Genomic DNA, 24,096 nt, shown 5'->3' on the forward strand with positions numbered 1-24,096 from the left:
TCTCTCCTCCACTTTCAGCCAGGAGAGATTGACTTGCATATTAATAAAATGATCTCTCTGTATACATCGAAGGGCCAGTCGTGCTGCGCTGTTCTGAGCCAATTGCAAGTCCTTTTTTGTGGCACCTGACCACACGACTGAACAGTAGTCAAGATGCGACAAAACTAGGGCCTGTAGGACCTGCATGGTTGATAGTGTTGTTAAGAAGGCAGAGCATCGCTTTATTATAGACAGACTTCTTCCCATCTTAGCTACTACTGCATCAATATGTTTTGACCATGACAGTTTACAATCTAGTGTTGCTCCAAGCAGTTTAGTCATCTCAACTTTCTCAATTTCCACATTATTTAGTACAATATTAAGTTGAGGTTTAGGGTTTAGTGAGTGTTTTGGTCCAAATACAATGCTTTTAGTTTTAGAAATAATTAGGGCTAACTTATTCCTTGCCACCCGCTCTGAAACTAACTGCAGCACTTTGTTGAGTGTTGCAGTCATTTCAGTCGCTGTAGTAACAGACATGTATAGCGTTGAGTCATCCACGTACATAGAAACTCTGGCTTTACTCAAAGTCGTTAGTAATTCCTAATTCTAACTGGATTATATTTGATAGGCTTCCATTAAAGAACACCCTCTGTGTTCTGTTAAACTAGTAACTCTTTTTTTTTACCCCTTTTTCATGTTGTCCAATTGTTGTAGTAGCTACTATCTTGTCTCATGGCTACAACTCCCGCACGGGCTCGGGAGTGACGAAGGTTGAAAGTCATGCGTCCTCCGATACACTACCAAGCCTAGCCGCACTGCTCCTTAACACAGCGCACATCCAACCCAGAAGCCAGCCGCACCAATGTGTCGGAGGAAACACGTGCACCTGGCAACCCTGGTTAGCGAGCACTGCACCAGTCTGCCACAGGAGTTGCTGGTGCGCGATGAGACAAGGACATCCCTACCGACCAAGCCCTCCCTAACCCGGGCGACACTAGGCCAATTGTGACCCACCCAATGGACCTCCCGGTCGCGGCCGGTTACGACAGAGCCTGGGCACGAACTCAGAGTCTCTGATGGCACAGCTGGTGCTGCAGTACAGCGCCCTTAACCACTGCGCCACCCGGGAGGCCTAACAAGTAACTCTTTATCCACATTATAGCAGGTGGTGTAAAGCCATAACAGATACTTTTTTTCCAGCAGCGGACTATGATCAATAATGTCAAAAGCTGCACTGGAGTTTAACAAGACAGCCCCCAAAATAATTTTATCATCAATTTCTCTCAGCCAATCATCAGTCATTTGTGTATGTGCTGTGCTTGTTGAGTGTCCTTCCCTAAAAGCGTGCTGAAATTCTGTTGTCAATTTGTTTACTGTAAATTAGCATTGTATCTGGTCAGAAGTTTACTAAGGGTTGGTAACAGGATGGTTGGTCAGCTATTTGAGAAGGTAAAGGGGGCTTTACTCTTCTTAAGTAGCGGAATGACTTTAGCTTCCCTCCAGGCCCGAGGGCACACGCTCTCAAGTAGGTTTAAATTGAAGATGTGGCAAATAGGAGTGGCAATATCGTCTGCTATTATCCTCAGTAATTTTCCATCTAGATTGTCAGACCCTGGTGTCTTGTCATTATACAACAATATTTTTTTCACCTCTTCCGTATATTATATTTGTCTGCATAGGTTCTAAGCATACCTCTACCTGTTCAAATGTAATTTTAATGAGGGTGTCGTTCTGACTGTTGTAAATCACACATCTCAATATACTGCACTACAATCAAATTACAACACAGTGAGGGTCATAGCTACATATGAGGGCACAGAGGTCCGGACCTGGTCATTTTTTTGCATTCAAAAAAATCTACAAAAACTCAGGAACTCAGTCAGGAATTCAACTAACTGTTGAGAGTTAGAATAGTAGAATACATAACGTGTAATTTCAAAACTTGGTTGTGCATCAGCAGTTTTCCTCTTGTTATGTGTCTCACTGACAGTCACTCACTTAGCAGTCAATTAACATTTTAGATTGGTAAATGAATCTACTTAGTCTAGCCAGCTATCTAAAATGTTAGTAATCATGGCTGAATTACCGACCAGACACGCAGGACAAGTGCTCAGGGGCCCTGTCCTCCAGGAGGGGGCATTGATTAAGTTAATCACTATTTTTTTTTCAAATAAAGTATTTATTATTATTTTTTAAAATACAATTACACGTACAAAACATTTTCAAAAAGGGAATGGGTATCAGTGTTATGTGGAAACAAGTAAGTGTTTTTTGTGTTCACAAAAATAACAAACAAATCATAAGCGACCAACTGTACAAAAACGAATAGAAAATGAACAAAAGAGAGAATTACAGACTAGGACAAAGACAGTTTTAGTCCTGTTAATAACCCCCCCCCCCCAATGTTCTTTTTATCAAGATTTGTTTAAATATTTTTTTAAAGATAATTGCTCAGCTCTTAATGCCAAGTAGTAGATCTTGTCCAATAGACAAATTAATTTAACTGAAAGGTTAACATGGCATAAGTCATGGAAAATTGTGTAGAAATGCAGAAAATTTGCTTTTAAAACGGCAAAAAATCTCCCCCCATCCCATGGCATAATGTGTAGAATTTCAGGAAAGTAGCTATAAAACACAGTACATGGGATTCTAACACATATCATAAATACAGGCACATTTCATGGCATCATAATTAATAAAAACAACATGATATTATCCTAAGGTGCCAGATTACATTTAAACTAGTGATGCACTGATATGACATTTTTGGCCGATACCGATAACCAATATTGAAAATTTTAGCAGCCTTTTAAGCATTCTAGTACAGTTAAATAGTTAACACACACACATGGATGCAGCGGTCTAAGGCACGGCATCTCAGTGCAAGAGGCGTCACTACAGCCCCGTTTGAATCCAGGCTGTATCACATCCAGCTGTGATTGGGTGCTCCATACAGTGGTGCAGAATTGGCCCAGCGTCATCCAGGTTTGGCCGGGGTAGGCCGTCATTGTAAATAAGAATTTGTTCTTAACTGACTTGCCTAGTTAACTAAAGGTTACACACACACACACACACCACACTGATCCAAAAAGTTATTTTGTTGGCATTTACGTTTGTCCCCATTATCAGTCAAATATAATCAAAACCTATTTTTTTCACTTGTGCTGTTTCGTTGTTTATTTGTTCAGTCGTTTTTTTCTCAACCAGGATTTCTATGGAACGCCGTTTAGATCTTTGGGTGTCAAAAAAGAAAACAAGGACCAGTAGATATATGACTGCACATCACATAATAATTTAACGCATTCATACATTTTTTATGTAGTTATTACACATTGATTGTACTATCACTTGCATTACATGTCACAACGATTCATCAATACGTATGCTATGATGCTGGTAAAGTTGTCTCGCACACCTACAGTGCTGGTCGTTTGTTTGGATGCAAACAATGTTCTTCCCCAAAAACATAGCAAAACAACATAATCTGTTTCAGTAGCTATAGTTAGCTAGCTAACTATATAGCTAGGTGTTATCATCTAAAATAACCCTCAAATTTATTAGACAGTTTTTATTTGATTCATGGTGGTCGGACTCATCTATGTGAAGCTAGCCACAATGAGGATTAGCCACAATAGTGGATTTTGGGGTTAGCCTTCAAAATAAAAGTACTGCACAATTATACTATTTGTATTCATTTGCATCAATGTCAATTCTAAACTTTTATTTTGAAGGCAAACCGCAAATTCCACTAGTGTGCCTAATCCTTATTGTGGCTGGCTTCACAACACATATCTCTGAAACTGGAAACACTTATCTCCCTCACTAGCTTTAAGCACCAACTGTCAGAGTATTTTACAGATTACTGCACCTGTACATAGCCCACCTATAATTTAGCCCAAACAACTACCTCTTTCCCAACTGTATTTAATTAATTTATTTATTTTTCTCCTTTGCACCCCATTATTTTTATTTCTACTTTGCACATTCTTCCATTGCAAAACTACCATTCCAGTGTTTTACTTGCTATATTGTATTTACTTTGCCACCATGGCCTTTTTGCCTTTACCTCCCTTCTCACCTAATTTGCTCACATTGTATATAGACTTGTTTATACTGTATTATTGACTGTATGTTTGTTTTACTCCATGTGTAACTCTGTGTCGTTGTATCTGTCGAACTGCTTTGCTTTATCTTGGCCAGGTCACAATTGTAAATGAGAACTTGTTCTCAACTTGCCTACCTGGTTAAATAAAGGTTAAATAAAAATAAATAAATAAAATAAACATAACCATGCTTCTACACTTGCATTGCTTGCTGTTTGGGGTTTTAGGCTGGGTTTCTGTACAGCACTTTGTGACATCAGCTGATGTAAGAAGGGCTTTATAAATACATTTGATTAATTTGATTGATAACCAAGCCCAGTCAAGCCTCACTAGCCAGATGAAGCTAGTTGGCTGCTCATAACATTAGCTTTGGGCAACAGGGTTAAGTAGCTGGCTAGCTATTTATTTTCATGAACTGAAGTTCAATTTCAATAGGCGAACAACAAGTGGCAACCTAGCTAATACTTACTCACAAGGATTGCTAAGAATAATGAAATTGACTGCAGTTTCTACTGGTCATTGTTTTCAGGCTGGTTGTATTGGTGCTAGCTAGGTACCAAGCTAAAGCTAGCAACCCCAGAAGTTGCGGTTGAACAAATGATGCTTTATTACCAATGCGGTATTGTAAACACATCGTTCGTGGCCGGTGTTTGTTTGTTTGCAGACTTTTTTTGTACAGCTTTGACGGTGCTACTGTATCTTTTTTTACATGCAAGACCCAAACAGTGTTCCATAGTATGTATGTCTTGAAGCTAAGAGTAGTGACGATATTACTGTGGAACTCCATAGGAAAACATCTGAAAAATAGAGCACTTGATAGTGTATACCGGTGCTCGACCTGTCGGCGAAAGCCAACATCACCCACTACAGAGAACTGTTGATTGTCAAGGGCAATGCATTCCATTATCTTGGCTTAAATGGATTTCACCTTTTGAGTTGTCTCGCTGAAATTTTCTTACTCTTTCAATTGACTGCTCGACTTGCTGACTGCTCGATCCACACGGCAGACATTGTGGGCTAGGTTATGAATGCTTTGTTGCACGTGTAGTGCAACATTTTACTTGGCGTCATTACGGCATGTACCTAGGTGATATAGGTATGCATGTCAGCTTTGATATCGGTTTTGCACATCAGCGTTAAACTAGACATTGGTCGATACCGATGTTGGCATTTTTAGCTAACATCGACTTATTCCGATATGTTCACCGATACATTGTGCATCCCTAATTTAAACCAAGTATTGTTCTGCATATCTAAGCATAACTCTTGAGCTGTCTCTTTCCTCCTGATGGGTGGTTCTTTTTTTGAAGAAACAAAATATGCTTCTCTGCATCTATGCTAAAATCTGGGTAAAAGACTGAAAGGAATGTATCTTATTCAGTACATTTAGTAATTGCTTGCAGTAATTAATTGCAGGCATAACAGCTAAGATAGTTAGACAAGCTACTCTAACTTGATTGATAGACTGAAATGACTTGGTAAACTCTTAGAAAAAAGGGCTCCAAAAAGGTTCTCTGCGGAGACATAGGATTCTACCAAGAACTGTTTTGATCAGAAGAACCCATTTTGGAAAACAAGGGTTCTTTGTAAGGTGAGGGGTTCTATCTAGAACCTATACATTCCTAAGAAACGTTTTTGGAAGAAATTTGGAAGAAAAGTATTTGATGATTCTTTGGAAGGCAATAAGAATTATTTGGAATCCAAGAAGGGTTCTACATAGAACCGTATATAAAATTTCCCAGCGTGCTCTATTTCAGGGAGATTTTCAAAAGTGTTTGTTTTACTGTAATAATTAAAACTATGTTTTTGCATGTACATTGCTTAGTTGATTAATTGTTTGCTACACAAAGAGAAATAACATACAGTTTTCTAAACAAATTATATATGTTAATAATTTGATTTATTGTACCGATTACTAAGATGGTTTTTCCAGTTTAGATGATTGAGGTAGTCTCTGTATTCAGTCTTCCTTACCATGGAAGTCATTCTAAATGCAGGTTGTAGGTGATAAAAAATATTGTAACTCTGGTTGGACTCTAATAGGAATTACACATCAATTTGCAAGCAAACATAATTTGACTTACAGGCCTGATGTAGCCTGTAAACCAGGTGATTTCTAACACCACTGTGTTAGGGCATAATTAAGCTCTCAAATAAAGGCCTTATGTTATATGTATTTGTCATTGTCATTTAATTTTAAAGGCAGATAAGGCTGATTGAGCTGTTCATAGAGGTTCTTGGAAGAACCCTCCAAAGATAAAAGGGTTATTGGTAGAACTCTTCACAGATCATTCTAGGAAGAACATTTATATAGAGGGTTCTAGGTAGTACCATATACAGGGGATTCTTTGAAGAACTCTTTGAAGAATTCTACTGCCAATGTTTGTCAATGGAGATTGCATGGCTATGTGCTCAATTTTATACACCTGTCAGCAACGGGTGTGGCTGAAATAGCCGAATCCACAAATTAGAAGGTAGTGTAGCGTAATAAAATTAATTTACAAAACATACTTCCTGCCATTCCTGCTTATTACCGGCAGCTAAAATAAAATCAAATGGTGTCAGTCACTACACTCTCTCTCTCCTCCTCCACTGATGATACTGTCAGCAATGCACTAGACTAGAGCATCTAGTGTCTTGTCTCGTATTCCTTTGCTCTGTGGTGCACCTTTGAAGGAACCACTTACTAGCGAGAATAAAGCGGGGAGGGGGGGGGTACTCCTTGCCTGGTCCAGTCAGTGTGCCGTCTCCGCAAAATAGAGCTGACAGATCTTTTATAAATAATGAGCAAATAAAATGTTATTTGTCACATGCTTTGTAAACAATAGGTGTGGAATAACGGTGAAATGCTTCGATTCTTCTCAGCAATGCAGAGAGAAAGATAATAGAGAAATAATAGAAAAGTAAAACACGTAATAATAAAAGTAATAATAGATACACAATGAGTAACTGTAACAGTAGCAGCAGCGTGTGTGATGGGTCAAAAAACAGTTTGTGGAAAAAGTGTCTATGCAGATAGTCCGAGTAGCTATTTGATTAACCATTTACCTAACTACCGTATTTAGCAGACTTAAGGCTTGGGGATAGAAACTGCTCAGGGTCCTGTTGGTTCCAGACTTGGTGTATAGGTACCGCTTGATATGTGGTAGCAGCGAGAACAGCCTATGACTTGGGTGGCTGGAGTCTTTGACAATTTTTAGGGCCTTCCTCTGACACTGCCTGGTATAGATGGCAGGGACCTTGGTCCCAGTGATGTACTGGGCCGTCCTCACTACCCTCTGTAGCGCCTTGCAGTTGGATGTCAAGCAGTTGCCATAACAAGCGGTGATGCAGCCAGTCAAGATGCTCTCAATGGTGCAGCTGTATAACCTTTTGAAGATCTGAGGACCCATGCCAAATCTTTTCAGTTTCCATTTTCATGGCCTCTTTACAACTGTGTTGGTGTGTTTGAACCATGACAGATCCTTAGTGCTGTGGATACCGAGGAACTTGAAGCTCTCAACTCGCTTCACTACAGCCCCGTCGATGTGAACAGGGGCATGCTTGGCCCTTTATTTCTTGTAGTTTACGATCAGCTCCGTTGTCTTGCTGACTTTGAGGTTGTTGTCCTGGCACCACACTGCCAGGTCTCGGACCTCCTCCCTACAGGTTGCCTCATCATTGTTGGTGATCAGGCCTACCATTGTTGTCTCATCAGCAAACTTAATGATAGTGTTGGAGTTGTGCATGGCCAGGCAGTTGTGGGTGAACAGGGAGTACAGTAGGGTACTAAGCACGCACCTCTGAGGGGCTCCCGTGTTAAGGATCAGCGTGGCAGATGTGTTGCTGCACCCGGAGTGGCCAGTCACGAAATCCAGGATAAAATTGCAGAGGGAGGGGTTCATTCACAGGGTCCTTAGTTTCATGATAAGCTTGTTGAACTCTAAGCTTTAGTGAATGAACATCATTCTCACATAGGTATTCCTTTTCTCGGTGGGAAATGGTAGCGTGGAGTGCAATAGAGATTGCATCGTCTATGGCTCTTTTGGGGCAAAATGTGAATTGGAGTGGGTCCAGGGTGTTTGGGATGATGGTGTTAATGGGAGCCATGACCAGCCTTTCAAAGCATTTCATGGCTACAGATGTGATAGTCATTCAGACAGTTTACCTTTGTATTCTTGGGCACAGGGACTTTGGTGGTCTGCTTGAAACATGTAGGTATTACAGACTGGGTGAGGGATAGGCTGAACATGTCAGTGAAGACAAGATGATAAACGTTGGCTTAAAAAGTTTAGTAATTAATGTAACGTGTGAAGAAAAAAACAGTACAAATCAGAGGGGGCATGAAGCCTCAGACTATATTGGGAATAGGGTGCCGTTTGGATGTATCCTAGCTCTCACAGAGCAGTTGGATCTCCTACTGCAACTGGACATGGGGATGTGTCCACTTAGAGAAGCACCACACATAGACTGCTACATTATGCTGGTGTTGACACAAGTCTGTGTCGAGTTTGTTTAGGTAAATGTTAGTTCATTGTACTTAGATATAAGCACAGCCACTTGAAGCAGGGGTGCTGCAACACCTCCTGAAAAATCAAAATAAAGAAATAAACTAAAAACATTTATTTAAAAATAATAATAATTCACAAAAGTAGTGCACGGGGCCTTTACTAGTCCTTTATTAGCGGACCGATATAGCCGTCTGCACCTCCACCCCCCATTTCTTCACACTACTATGGATATAAGCAGACATTTTACATTTTAAATGTTGGTTTATGAGGAGTTATGCTAGTGGATATAGGTTTAAGTGGCAATGTGTTTTTCTTTATTGACATAATTCAGTATCTGGTACAACAGATAATAACATATTTATCCTCCATCCTCTTTATCTAAAGCTGTTTTTATTCACAATGAAAAAGAGGAGGGTAAAACATTTAATTTTTGTGTAATGAGTTTGTTTTCCGCCAAAATGCATTTTCTTCCTAAAATGTAACATATATATCAAACATCCAGCCCGTAAGGATGTCCAATCTGGCACGCAAGTGTTTTGAGTAAAACAGTTGAATAATATAATAATATATATTATATTATTCAGCTGTTTTACTCAAAACACCTGCGTACCAGATTGGTCCTCCTCACGGGCTGAATGTTTGATATGCCTGGCATTGGCATTGCTAAGTTGTCCCTACATTGTAACCTAAGAAGAAAATGTTTTGCTGAGAAAATCGATTCCGGAGCTTTTTTCTCATCCCTAAAAAGCTGCATTAGGCTACTCTTGCCAAATAAGCACTTACTGCAAGTGATAAGTGATGTAAAACCATAGCCAACATCATAAAATAAACATTTCATAAATCAAAATCAAGTTTATTTGTACCAATTTACTCACTCTATTGCCTTGGCCTTGTGTTAAAATAAATGTATGTATGCTAGTTTGTAAATTAATCAAAACATGTGAAGGCATAGCAGTTCACCATGTTCAACCAGCACTGTTAATTCTTACCGATATTCCTGAATAAAACAAAGAAACTGTGGCTATGGACTAATGACCCATTAGCCCAAACCAATTAATACTTTTCATTTCATCAATCAATCAGGTTCACAATTTGGGGTTGTCATTAGGGGTCCAACCAATCAGAGTGGTTGTGTGTTCCATGTGTTCAGAGTACCATACAATCAGAGTGGTTGTGTTCCATGTGTTCCGAGTACCATACAATCAGAGTGGTTGTGTTCCATGTGTTCCGAGTACCATACAATCAGAGTGGTTATGTGTTGCACAGGTCATCCAGACTATCAGCGCTGTGGACAAGGATGAGCCTCCCAGTGGTCATCGCTTTTACTTTGCCCTGCCTCCATCTGTGGCCGGCAACTCCAACTTCACTCTCCGAGACAACAAAGGTAGGTGTTTTCTCCTCGTCAAAGTACATCAATTAACAGTCCATTACTGACAACAGAGAAGAATGTGAGGAAAACGTTGTAAGGACTACAAATCCAGGGTCAACTATGGCCATAACAGTCCTGCAAGTATGGATTGAGAAGTCTTTCTTGTCCATGTTTGATTTTTCAAACATGCGATATTTCAAGACCTTTTTGATTGACAGTAGTTGCTGAAACAAACTTTCTGAGGACGATTCTGACAGCTTATTCATGTCTGCTTCACCTTTAAATCAATTTTATGGATAGGAATATCCACGAATGTTAATTGCAGGTTTAGATGTGTGGAGGCAAAAACAGGTTTTGAAATGTAATGACTAAATTTGAAAGTATAATTTAATCTCTAATGGTATCATGCCCATTTGCACAAAATATTTTCCTCCTCTGTAAATATTGTCTGGTCTTCTATTCCTCACTTGTTATGATTCATATGTCACTGCTGGTCAAGTACATTTGGAAATCAAACCAACAATGTAATTTCTCAACGGGTGGCATAGAAGAGAATGGAATGTCTCTGATATCTTACATTATATGAATTATTGGCTCCATTTGTTGATTTTCTTGTATTCTCTTTGTTATTGAAAAGAGAACATAATGGCACGTACAACAAACTCCAAAGCTAGTCGCTGGTGCTGTACCATATGTATTCCTGCAAATGACCAATAGACTATGTGATCTGTGAGATACAGCATTTCATATATACTGAACAGAAAATATAAACACAACATGCAACAATTTCAAAGATTTTACTGAGTTACCGTTCACAGGGGGAAATCAGTCAATTGAAATAAATAAATTAGGCCCTAATCTATGGATGTCATATGACTGGGCAGGGGCGCAGCCATGGGTGGATCTGGGAGGGTATAGGCCCACCCACTCTGTAGCCAGGTCCAAGGATCCTGCAGGTTAAGAAGCTGGATGTGGTGGTTCTGGGCTGGCATGGTTAAACGTGGTCTGCGGTTGTGAGGCCGGCTGGACATAGGGCTGTTACGGTGAATGTATTACTGCCACACCGGTTGTCATGAGTCATGACAGCAGTCAAATTTCACGTGAGTGTTTAGTCAAGGTAGTTGATGCTGCTGATGGTCATTAGTAGCCTACCAAACATGATAACTGCCTGGTACTCAGCACTCTATTGTCTATCTAATCTCTCTGACATCAATGCAAATGTCATTGAACATCTAATCAAACACTTCATGAGAGTCCATGAGCTCAAGTTGTGCAACATTTCTATAGGCTAACAATTACATGAGAAAACAGAGTGGTGGCCTCTATTAAAAAGAGGAGGATCCCATCAGCTTTCTATAGACTACTACCTACTATATTTATATTTCATCTTTCCTAATATTAAGCACATTGCTTCTCTTTACAACAGGAGTATAGTCTACCTGTCTGGCATGAAAATGAATCACCTGTTTCGAGACAGGTGCACAGTAATGGTCCATTCTAAATCAAAACAAATTTCAAACATATATTATTTAGTCTATGTAATGACAAGATTAAATCAAGAATCGTGTGATAGGTCACAATATTAGCCTATCACTTGTGAATGATATATTATCACTTGTGAATGATGTATTATCACTTGTGAATGATGTATTATCACTTGTGAATGATGTATTATCACTTGTGAATGATGTATTATCACTTGTGAATGATGTATTATGAATGATGTATTATCACTTGTGAATGATGTATTATCACTTTGAATGATGTATTATCATGATGTATTATCACTTGTGAATGATGTATTATCACTTGTGAATGATGTATTATCACTTGTGAATGATGTATTATCACTTGTGAATGATGTATTATCACTTGTGAATGATATATTATCACTTGTGAATGATGTATTATCACTTGTGAATGATGTATTATCACTTGTGAATGATGTATTATCACTTGTGAATGATGTATTATCACTTTATCACTTGTGAATGATATATTATCACTTGTGAATGATATATTATCACTTGTGAATGATGTATTATCACTTGTGAATGATGTGAATGATGTATTATCACTTGTGAATGATGTGAATGATGTATTATCACTTGTGAATGATATTATCACTTGTGAATGATATATTATCACTTGTGAATGATGTATTATCACTTGTGAATGATGTATTATCACTTGTGAATGATGTATTATCACTTGTGAATGATGTATTATCACTTGTGAATGATGTATTATCACTTGTGACTGATATATTATCACTTGTGTACGATCCCCAGCTGTTACGCATGCTTTTTTGGGTGACTTTTTCAAATCATAGTCGCACACCTCATATAGCCTAGCCCATAGGCCTATATGTTTTGATAAGGTTTGTATCACAACTAAAGTAGCCAAAAAACGTCTTAAAATTACACACATTAATCCACTTTACAACTGGTGTAGAGCCTACATGGCAGATATAAGCAGCGCGTAAGTTTCAAGTTTGGGGAAGATAATTTTCACCATAAAAATACACATTTATAATAAAACCATTACATGCATAATCGCATTTGTTGTCACTTTTGAGAATGGGGTTTTCCTGCTAATCAAACATTTGTGCGTATAGCCTACTGTCGTGTGTGCATTGCTGCCTTTACAATGTGAAGAAACAGCGTAATAGTTTATCAACATTTTAGGCGAAACGTTCTCATCTGAAGCGTCAGGCTCATTGCTTAAAACAGGTTTTTTGATGCAAGTGGTTGTATTAATTTGGGATCTATCGCATCCCACAACTATCCCTGACTATAGGTACAGAATAGAATAGGTCAACTTTTGTGCTATGGTGATAGTAGATTGACATAGGCTAGTGTTTTTGCTGTTCGTTAGGCCTAATCATCTTGTTGGCTGACGAAAAGTAAATGTGGACAGTTTTTCCAATATCTTCAATATGGGCAGTTGCGAGGAGTGCAGTTGAGTCTCCGATGTGTCTGTCTTCAGTTGTAGCCTGTGTGCGAAAGACCGATCACATGACAGAGAGCCATGTTAGTTAGAGGTGCTTCAGCAGGCAGCTGGGAGAAGGGAATAATAATCATTATATTCAGCCAAAGGGCACAACGACCACAGGCCGCAAAAGGCATGGATTTTTTAGGGGTCATTACGGCCACACAAATGAGATGCATTCTGGAAATTTGAGGCATTATCAAGTGCTTGTCAAGTTGTAAATGAGAGACTGACGAAGTACATAATAAAAATTAACAAAGCTCACGCCTTTCATGCAGCCTTAGAATGTATTAAAAAATCTAAACATATAGCCCCATTATTTGTATCACAACTATGTAGTCAGCTATGTTCAATTGTATTCTTCAAACTATAAAATAATATAAAACAATGCCACGGAATTCGAAGCAAATCTTGTCTGCTAAATCAACTAGTGTAGCCCACAGCAACATGGTATAGACAGATCAGGGCCTAACATAAGGACAACTCAGACGATGCTATCCTGTTCTTCTGAAATAGACTACATTAGACTACAAATTAGACTACATACTTCATATCATGTTTCTTTAGACCAGATCAAATCCTGGATTTATTGTGAAGGTGAATGCTATATTACATGGATTTATTAGACTTTTCAAATGTAGATGTTCCAAAGGTCTTCATTAGTTTCTTGTAGGCTATGCGTGAAAGCCAGGAGACGCTAAATGTGTTTATCTTAATTAATGGTTAATTACCATGAGACCGGCAGTTATTTGCTTGACAATCACCTGCTGACAAAATGTTATGACTGCCAAATTCTCTAAAACGTCATTGGAGGTGGCTAATGTTAGTGAAATGTACATTCAATTCTCTGGAAACAGCTCTGTTGGACATTCCTGCAGTCAGCAAGCCAATTCCTCACTCCCTCAACTTGAGACATCTGTGGCATTGTGTTGTGTGAGAAAACTGCACATTTTAGTGGCCTTTTATTGTCCCCAGCACACGGTGCACCTGTGTAATGATCATGCTGTTTAATCAGCTTCTTGGTATGCTACACCTGTCAGGTGGATGGATTATCTTGGCAAGGGAGAAATGCTCCCTGACAGGGATGTTGTAACGCTTGTCGTTTGTGGAAGAAGGTGAGGACCAATGCGCAGCATGGTAAATGTTCATATTCTTTAATGAAACGACTGAACACTGAAAAAACATCAAAATGACAAGCAAACAGTCCTGTACGGTGAAGAAAAACACAGAACAGAAAATAATAAATCATACTAAAACAAAGACATAACAAAAAGAACTAAGGTCAGAACGTGACAGTAACCCCCGGCCCCAAAGGTGCGGACTCCGGCCGCAAAACCTGAACCTATAGGGGAGGGTCTGGGTGGGCGTCTGTCCGCGGTGGCGGCTCTGGCGCTGGACGTGGACCCCACTCCACCACAGTCTTTGCCCGCTTCTTTCCCCGCCTCAGTGGCATCTTTAGAGTGTCGACCCTCGCCACCGACCTCAGAATGGGGTCCTTAGCAGCGGGCCCCGAATAGACGGGGGATTCCGGCAGCACCGGACAGGCGGGAGACTCCGGCAGCGCCGGAGTGAAGGGCGATTCCGGCAGCACCGGAGTGAAGGGCGGCTCCGGCAGCTCCTGACTGGTGGGCGGCTCTGGCACCTCAGGACAGACGGGCGATTCTGGCAGCTCAGCACAGACGGGCGACTCTGGCAGCTCAGGACAGACGGGAGACTCTGGCAGCTCAGGACAGACGGGAGACTCTGGCATCTCAGGACAGACGGGAGACTCTGGCAGCTCAGGACAGGAGGGAGCACCTGGAGGAAGGAGACGGAGAGACAGCCTGGTGCGTGGGGCTGCCACCGGAGGCCTGGTGCGTGGAGGAGGCACCGGATAGACCGGACCGTGGAGGCGCACTGGAGGTCTCAAGCACCAAGCCTGCAAACCCTACCTGGCTGGATACTCCCCATCGCCAGGCCAGTGCGGCAAGGTGGAGACCGCACTGGGCTGTGCAGGCGAACCGGGGACACCGTGCGTAGGGCTGGTTCCATGTACCCTGGCCCAAGGAGACGTACTGGAAACCAGATGCGCTGAGCTGGCTTCATGGCACCTGGCTCGATGCCCACTCTAGCCCAGCCGATACGAGGCGCTGCAATGTAACGCACCGGGCTATGCCTGCGCACCGGGGACACCGTGCGCCTCACGGCATAACACGGTGCCTGTCCGGTCCACCTTTCTCCAAGGTAAGCACGAGGAGTTGGCTAAGGTCTCCTACCTGACTTAGCCACACTCCCCGTGTGCCTCCTCCCTAAGACATTTTTGGGGCTGCCTCTCGTCCCAACCTCGCTGCCATGCTGCCTCCTCATACCACCACCGCTCAGCTTTCGCTGCCTCCAGCTCTGCCTTGGGGCGACGATATTCCCCAGCCTGTGCCCAGGGTCCTTCTCCGTCCAGAATCTCCTTCCATGTCCATGAGTCCAGAGATTTCTGCTGCTGCCCGATACCACGCTGCTTGGTCCTTTTTTGGTGGGTGATTCTATAACGCTCGTCGTGGGTGGAAGAAGGTAAGGACCAATGCGCAGCGTGGTAAGTGTTCATATTCTGAACACTGAAAAAAATATTTAAAAAACGACAAACGAACAGTCCTGTACGGTGAAGAAAAACACAGAACAGATAATAATCACCCACAAAACACAGTTGGGAAAAGGCTACCTAAGTATGATTCTCAATCAGGGACAATGAACGACACCTGCCTCTGATTGAGAACCATACCAGGCCAAACACAAAACCACAACATAGAAAAAATAACATAGACTACCCACCCAACTCACGCCCTGACCATACTAAAACAAAGACATAACAAAAAGAACTAAGGTCAGAACTTGACAGACACAAAATTTGAGAGAAATAAGCTTTTAGTGCGAATAGAAACTTTCTGATATATTTTATTTCACCTCATGAAACATGGGACCAACACTTTACATGTTGCGTTCATATTTTTGTTCAGTATATGCTAACAGTATATACTGATTGTTATAAACTGGGTGGTTTGAGCCCTTAAATGCTGATTGGCTCACAGCCGTGGTATATCAGACCGTATATCGGGTATAACAAAACATTTATTTTTACTGCTCTAATTACTTTGGTAACTAGTTTATAATAGCAATAAGGAACCTTGGGTGTTTGTGGTATATGGCCAATATACCACGGCTCGGGGCTGTATCCAGGCACTCCGCTTTGCGTCATGAATAAGAACAGCTCTTAGCCATGGTATATTGGCCATATACCACCCCCCCAGTGCCTTATTGCTTAATTATACCACAGTTAAATAAATACTGTATGTGTTTACTATCCACTGTGTTCACTGTCCACTGTTTTTACTGTGTTTACACAGTGCTGTCCTAATATAGACAATGTACTGTTTCAGCTTGTATCAGGACTGTGCAGGGTTTGATCTCTAAATACTCTTCCCCTTCTTCCTTCTTCCTGACTGATCTGGTTCTTCATTTTCCTCCCTTCCAGACAACACGGCGTCCATCGTAACGAAACGTGGAGGATTCCGAAGACGGGAGCAGGTGCTGTACCGACTGCCCGTGTTAATCGTAGACAGTGGGAGCCCCGCGCTCAGTAGCACCAACACCCTATCAGTGAGCGTGTGTGACTGTGACTCGGACGGCGTAGCCCAATCATGTGGGGCGGTGGCGTACACACTTCCTGCTGGCCTCAGTACAGGGGCCCTTGTCGCCATTCTGGGCTGCATCATTACACTCCTGGGTAAGAACAACCGTGATGTCAACTACTGGAGACAGTGTGCATGTTTGAGATACACAGATTCTTCACAGGTCTACATAAGTCAACAGATCTTCATCATGCCTGGAGCAATGTTTAACCTATCAAATTTGCTATGCAAACCTGGACATAATTCACATTTTTATGTTGTCTTCAGTTCTTGAATAATCTTAATTTTTTATGTAAGAGCTTACTAATGTGATGTGTGTGGGTATGGTAATGTCTTTGTGGGTATAGGGGCAGGGTATGGGTATAGGATTCTACATTTTGGGCCAGTTTTTGACTGTACCTGGGTTTATGACGTGTGTCTCTCATGATGCTAACACTAGTCCCATTTGCTATGAGCTTTTGTTATTAAAGATTCCACTTAGATTGAATCAACTAAGCAGCAAATGATTGCCCATGAAATCCAGAGACAAGGTCTTTATACCACAGCCCAGTCACAAGAATAGTTTAATGCACTGGTGAACTTTATTGAACACTGAGATGGAGTCCAAATAGGATATACAATAACAAACATTTAGTTTTTTTGATAGGGCCAGCCAAAACTCACTTTCATTTATATTTGCAAAAATGTGCTTAATTTCTGTTGCTAAGGAGAATACTTTTTGTAATATATATATTGAATGAGGAACACGGTAAAGACGTAGTGGCGGGGCTCTGAACCCAGCATTGCTAATGTGTGCATGTTTGTCTGTTTGTGTCTGTGTCTGCGTGCGTACACTGTCCGTGGGCGCACGTGTCCTTGTCTGCCTCCATCGGTCTGTGCTGCTTAACTTTGTCTCCTTTTCCCCCATTCTCTCTATCATTCCATTCCGCTTCTCCCTGTTTGACCCTCCCTGCCACCCCCTCTTGCATTAACACCCTGTGCACAACCCTTCCCGTCCTGGCTCCCAAATCTTGCGTGCCTCCATCAAGGTCTATTTCAATCTGCGCTCCTGTAATTGGGGATGTGATTGCGTGTGATTGCATTGTTTTGGTTGAGAGGAGAGCTCAGAAAAAGACCAGAGGTGCTGCTGCCGTCGTCCTCAGGTGCTGTCAGTCCAGGTGTCCTCCAGCCGTAGTAGAATAGAACAGACCTCACAATCTCTCGCTCTCTCGCTCTCGCTCTTCTCTCTCTCATCAAAGAAAAGCAGGGCCTCCATCCCCACACCAACAACTTCTATTCATCTTTCATCACTGAGTAGAGTAGCTATAATGACGGGTGGCTAAGATGGCAGGTGAAAATTGAACAGCAACTCCTTGAGATGTACCAACCTGTTTTCTTTGTTGATTGATAAGAGCCCACTTCACAATGTCCATGAGTTTCAACCACTCACCAACTCACTTACCTATCATATAGTTGTGTGACTAGTGTGTGTGTGTGTGTGTGTGTGTGTGTGTGTGTGTGTGTGTGTGTGTGTGTGTGTGTGTGTGTGTGTGTGTGTGCGTGCGTGCGTGCGTGCGTGCGTGCGTGCGTGCGTGCGTGCGTGCGTGCGTGCGTGTGTGCGTACATGGTTGGCTATGTAGTTTTTCTATCAAACTGGACGGTCATTAGTTTTAGGTCCACATGACATTAAGTAACACATCTACTGTTATCATTTAGAAGACATGTACTCTGTCTTCCACTAAATTGTACACCCTCAAAATATAATATTTTTTCTGAGATTTTTAGCTGTCATCTAAATCCTCTTTGGAGATGAATATCTCCATGGTCATAGTGACATTGAAACTGCAAAAGAAAGTTGGCAAGTCATTATTTGAAACGATTTAGCACCTTTTTTATTCTTTGAGGTCCGGTCAGGTGATGCGTCAGACACGACCAATTAGGGCTTTTAAGTAGCACCCCCCCAGCGCCAGATGTCTGTTGCCATGGCTATTGTCACTCAAAGCAAATGATTTTCTCACTACCCTGGCCACTCTAATTCTGAATTTGCCTGACTATGAAAAAGTGGAGGACCACAGTCCCAACTACTCGTATACGACTTATTGAGTGATTATTGATGCTTAACACAACTACTGGGAAAGCAAGAGGTAATTATGCTTATATAATAGTACATAGCAGTAGACCGTAGTGTATTCTCCCCCTACACAAGTAGTTTGTTTATCTGTGACCTAAATTAGTTGATTAGAGGCAATACACCAAATGTATCATTTTAGTGACAAACATGATTGTCTCCATGAGACATATTGTCCTCATAATGATGTGTCCATTAGTCCTTTTGCCATCAGAATGTAGTTGTCTTTTACAATTATGCAGCAATATGGGAGGTGTGTGATTTGTGAGTGACACAGCCAGTGAATAATCAGCCTGAGGTTTAGACAGAGCTAAGCAAGCAGAGTGGCGATGATGAGGAGGGGTCTTTTTGCTTCAGTTCATTATAATGATGTACACTAGCAAGGAGAGCAATGGCAACATAGAAAACTCTGCTTGCACAGTATTGATTGTTCTTGATGGATCTTTTAAACAATTCAATTACAGCAAATCCAGGATAACATCAAATAGATTTTTTTTTGTTTTTTTGTTTGTTTACCATCTGCATCTATGCAGTGTTGATCCACTCTAAAGAGGGTATTTATTCATATGAAGGCTTGCTGAATAGTGTCTAGTGTGTTGGTCATTGTATTGAAGCCGCTTGATGACTGTCACAGTGGGTTTCTTTTGTATGCTTGGCCATCTTCCTGCAGCCACTCGTAAGGCATGATTGGCTCCTGGCCAACACCCAGTATGTGATGATGAGGCACAGCATAGCGCCTTCTAGGTATTCAACCCTAAAAAGCTTTGCTGGAAAGCAATGAAGATATTCTCTTTCATTGTGCCACCATATCATGATTCATCTGGAAAAGCATTACCGAACTGAATGGAATCTGGAGAGCTCTTAAGCTCCTATGCAATCAGAGGTGAACCAATGTACTATTCTCCTCATTGATTCCAAGGGATGTGTCATCTTTCAAAATAGCATTTCACTAAAGCTATACAATTACACACATAGAAAATTATATCAACATTCCAAATAATGGCAGTAGTGGTAGTAGCAGTAGTGAGGGAAACAGACCAGTGGTATTGACAGATTAAACCATGGTTGAGTAGTACCACGGGTGGAGTAGTAACACACTGTAGCTATTAGAGCCATGCATTCAGAAGCCAGTCACCAAACAGCAGTCAAAAGGCTCTCCATTCATCAGTGTCTCCCCGAGCGTTTTATGTAACACCCCCACCCCTTCCAGCTTCTCCATTTGCTCTCTTATTACGAGGTGTGAAGCGGTGTTTGCCTTCGTTTTCCCAGGCCCTTCTCTCTAGCCCGCGGAAGCCAGACGCAGCAAAGGGAAGAAATATGGTCCCACAATGCGATATTTCACTGGCACCAGTGCGACGTTGATGGATGAAGGATCATTAGACATTTGCCAGTTTGCTTCGGTGTGGAGAGTTATTTTCAGCAATAATATATGGGACCAGGGATTGGAGAGGGGTGCCTAGAAGTTCAGAAATTCCGGTTTCAGGAAGTTTTCTGTCCGTTTGGAAGTGGTGCACAAAATGGAGGATGGAGGAGAGAAATGTATTGATGCAAAGACACTGTTTCAATGTTTTATTTTCACATTCATCAAATATGGGCTATTGTTTTCCGTAGATGTATCATCCAAATGTACTCTGCCTTTATATTGAATAAGTATCCTAATGCTGATGGTTAATAAACATGGACTCAGACTCTTCTCTTTCCTTGTTTAGTGATGGTGCTGCTGATTGTGTCGATGCGTCGGAGGAAGAAGGAGCCCTTGATCCTGGAGGAGGAGAGGGACGTGAGGGAGAACATCGTCCGCTACGACGATGAAGGTGGAGGAGAGGAGGACACTGAGGCCTTCGACATGGTGGCCCTCCGCAACCTCAATGTCATCAGAGACCCCAAGGTCCGGCGAGACGTCACCCCTGACACCCCCACCTTCTTCCCCTACCCGAGATCCTCCTCCTCGCTTCCCGTCTACAAGACCCTACCGGACAACGTGGTGTTCCGAGAGTTCATTTGGGACCGGCTGAAGGACGCAGATGTTGATCCATCAGCTCCGCCGTATGACTCTCTGCAGACGTACGCCTTTGAGGGGAATGGTTCGGTAGCTGAGTCGTTAAGCTCCCTGGAGTCACTAAGTACAGACTCAGAGCAGAACTACGACTATCTCAGCAACTGGGGGCCGCGCTTCAAAAAGCTAGCCGACCTCTACGGCGACGGCAAAAGCGTGTTCTCATAGCCAACATTTTCCCGAACTTATACAAAAATCAACAATGGTAATGTATTGTAATAAAAAAAATATAATTAACAACTAGTCTGCCAAAGTGCAGGGTGCAAGAGTCTGAGAACAAAAGTAAGAAACAAAAAAAATCTTGACTTAAAAGGTTTGGTTTGTTTACTTGCCTTGGATTTTGGATTTTCAAAAAGGGTGACTTGGCAAGTTTTGACATGTAACTTCAAAAGTGACTTGACTGAAAAGGAAACCTTGTGAGCAAAGACATTAAAAGGTTTCAAAGTTGGGCTGGGGTCCAGCAATCGACTGTGTACGTGGTAGGCTACAGTATATTTATGTGGAGGCACCTGTTCTCTCATTCCTGTGATGGGCACAGACCCAGCAGTCTTGTTTTGATGCATTCCCTTGCTCTTTTTGTTAAAAAAAAAAAAAAACACTTTCTCCTAGTGCTCGGTCCCCGGCGGCTAATCAGTAGAGTCCCTCAATCCCTCAACTATTCATTTGAAAGTCGTCAAGAGTGTCAATGTTTTGTTTTTGTTTGATGTTTTTCAGATTACGAAGGAAAAACTCCTCTTAAGTCACAGACTCGCGGAGACAAAAACAAACAAAGAGAAATCAGCCAGTCGTATCTTTCAGTGCTATTTGTGACAAGTAGTCAAGTGTACAGATCGGTTGAAGAGGAACCACTACTGTTAAATTCTTGAGAGTTTTGAAATCTGACCTCGTGTCTACAAGAAATTGTGTGTACTGTGGTCTGAGAAAAATAATGCAACTGATCCGTGTGTATCCTTCGATAGGTGCAGGAAAGTAACATCTTTCTCCTCTTAACCTAGCATTTTACAGATGTTACTATGTGGTGTTTTGCCTTTGAGTCTATTTTCCTTAGGCCTGACTCTTTCTATTTGCCAAGTCCAATTTTATGTAATACTGATGTAATAACAATGATGTAACATTATGGTTGAGATGGAAAATCCATATCCGGATTGAACCTTCAAATAAAGTATTTTTCATTATTTGCCAAGGAATTTGGAATTCACGGGCCAACATTTACTCTTGCCCAAGGAATTCCGTTGACGTTGTGTTGGACCGTGGAAGATACTTGCAACTTAGACTTGAATAAAGTGAAGGCTTGTTTGAATGGATTGTTGTGCTGGGCTGAGATGGGTCACGTACATAGCTGCAGGAAGATGTTTAGGGGTGCTGCAATTTATTTATTTTTCACCGGGGGGGGTGGGGACATAATTGTTTTGTGCACGCTATAGACGGCTATATCAGTCCACTAATACAGGACTAGTAAAGACCCAGTGCATTCATTACTTTCGTGAGAGACTTTAAAAAATATATATTTGTATTAATATATTATTTTTTAGTCCGATGTTTTTTTTATTTGATTTTTTAAAATGCTGCAGCACCCTCAGCATCCTACTTCCAGCGGCTATGGTTACATAACAACAACAACAACAGCAACAACAACAACAAGTATTTCCTGTTGCTCACAGTAACTGCAGTAAATCAGCTTGTCCCAAAAATATTCTGCAGAATGAAATCATGTCCACCCATGGTGCACATTTTGTTCATTGATTATGAAGGACACTGTATGGCGAGAATACGGGAGGCAAAGGGAGCATTTTATTTCAAACAAAATGCCTTTTGAACTGTTCCCATTGGAAGTCAACATGTTCATCAAAAAAGTATTCTTATTTATTTTGAAGAAGCAGAATTATATGATGTTGGCAGATGTTTTTATCCTTTTTGCTGACAATAAAAAGGACATTCTGTTCCTCAAAAGACTGAGGGGACTTCTTTCAGTTCTTTTGAACATTAAAACATCTAGGATATGTCCGTGTTTAATTACATTATCAAGGTGTACCACATGCTTTGAGAGAAAGAAATGATGGGTTGTTTGAGGAGATGGAGATGCAGAGCTGCCTTTTTGCCTGGCATGAATATCAGCAGGCATAACACACACACACACAAACACACACACACACGCACATTTTCTTTGCCTTTGCACAACTCTGGGATCCAGATGGGAGGGGGCGGGGGGGTACAGAGGGAGGAGGAGAGAGAGTTTTCTATTTGTTTCACGTCTCCTCTCGATGAGGCTTTGTACTTGAAAGGCCCGTTGGAGACAAAGCGGCAGACTTGACGCTCTGTAGAGCCGTGTGTGATGAATGGCTTGCACACTGTCGACCCTCTTAAAGAGCCTTTTGCAAATTAGCCAGGCGCTCCTCCTGTGGTGGGATCAGCCTCTTATCTGTGTGTGCAAATAGTTCTGGTCAGATCATGTGAACAGTCGCCTTCACACACATTTTTGCACTCCCTATGGTGTGTGTGCTTGTGTCTGTGTGTTGAGCGAGAAAGAGAGAGAGAGACACCAGGGGGTTGTATATTGCTCAGTCATTAGTTATGAAGGCATTACCTATAGTGCTTACCACGATTTCCCTTTTAAAGTCATTATTATTTATCAAACCATAAAGATATAGATTTGGCCTAATCAGCAATGCAAATGCTTTATTACCGTATAAGGAGGAATTCATCCAATTTACTTGCAGTGAAGATAATGGAGATTTTACGGGATTTTCTGATCGTAAACTACTGAATATGAGATGTCATATCTGGTTGATTGATTGGTTGAATGTTATCTTCAACTCCAGTGTCAACCTTACCTTGGCCTCTGGAACCTTCACTTTAATCAACTAAATATGGAACAGAGAGCTTTATAAACCAGCTCTACAGTGAGAAATAGCTGCACTCAATTGCCCAGTGCCCCAAACACATCTATTTACAATGAATAGTTCATCAGACCAGAACACTAATATAAAGTCTTAGGGCTCTATTCAATGCGTATTGCAGAAGTTCAGTTTTATAGCGCGACTGACAATTAAAGGCAATGTCCCTGTGGTCGCGGAGACTGCATTCACGGAAAATGCCGTATGTGTGGGCTCAATCTGACATGTCCTTTATATTTCTAGCACACAATCTATAATGCTTCAGCCCTAAATAAGATGTTGTTGTTGTTGTTTTTAATCATTGTCATTACCGAATTCTGGTAATTGAAGATGATTTGACACAGGAAGAATTTTGCGTATGGATAGCTCACTGCATGGTTTCCTCTGTATTGATAAAGTTTTGTGATGCAATATGGAGAAGAGGTAGCTTCTCGGGCTCTTTCTC

General features: G+C 41.4%; 1 protein-coding gene across 1 annotated transcript in view; it reads left to right on the forward strand.

Annotated features, from left to right (window-relative positions):
* The window catches only part of LOC124039174 (cadherin-7-like), a 135,082-nt gene extending 112,387 nt beyond the window's left edge, over positions 1-22,695 (forward strand). Inside the window, exons 10-12 of the mRNA XM_046355081.1 lie at positions 9,842-9,959; positions 16,438-16,689; positions 20,411-22,695. Coding sequence (XP_046211037.1) covers positions 9,842-9,959; positions 16,438-16,689; positions 20,411-20,925 — 885 coding nt within the window. The 3' untranslated portion in view covers positions 20,926-22,695. The remainder of the gene's footprint in view (positions 1-9,841; positions 9,960-16,437; positions 16,690-20,410) is intronic.
* The last annotated feature ends 1,401 nt before the right edge of the window (positions 22,696-24,096 follow it).

The sequence above is a fragment of the Oncorhynchus gorbuscha genome, linkage group LG07 (assembly GCF_021184085.1).
Source record: "Oncorhynchus gorbuscha isolate QuinsamMale2020 ecotype Even-year linkage group LG07, OgorEven_v1.0, whole genome shotgun sequence".
In the NCBI taxonomy this organism is placed as follows: domain Eukaryota; kingdom Metazoa; phylum Chordata; class Actinopteri; order Salmoniformes; family Salmonidae; genus Oncorhynchus; species Oncorhynchus gorbuscha.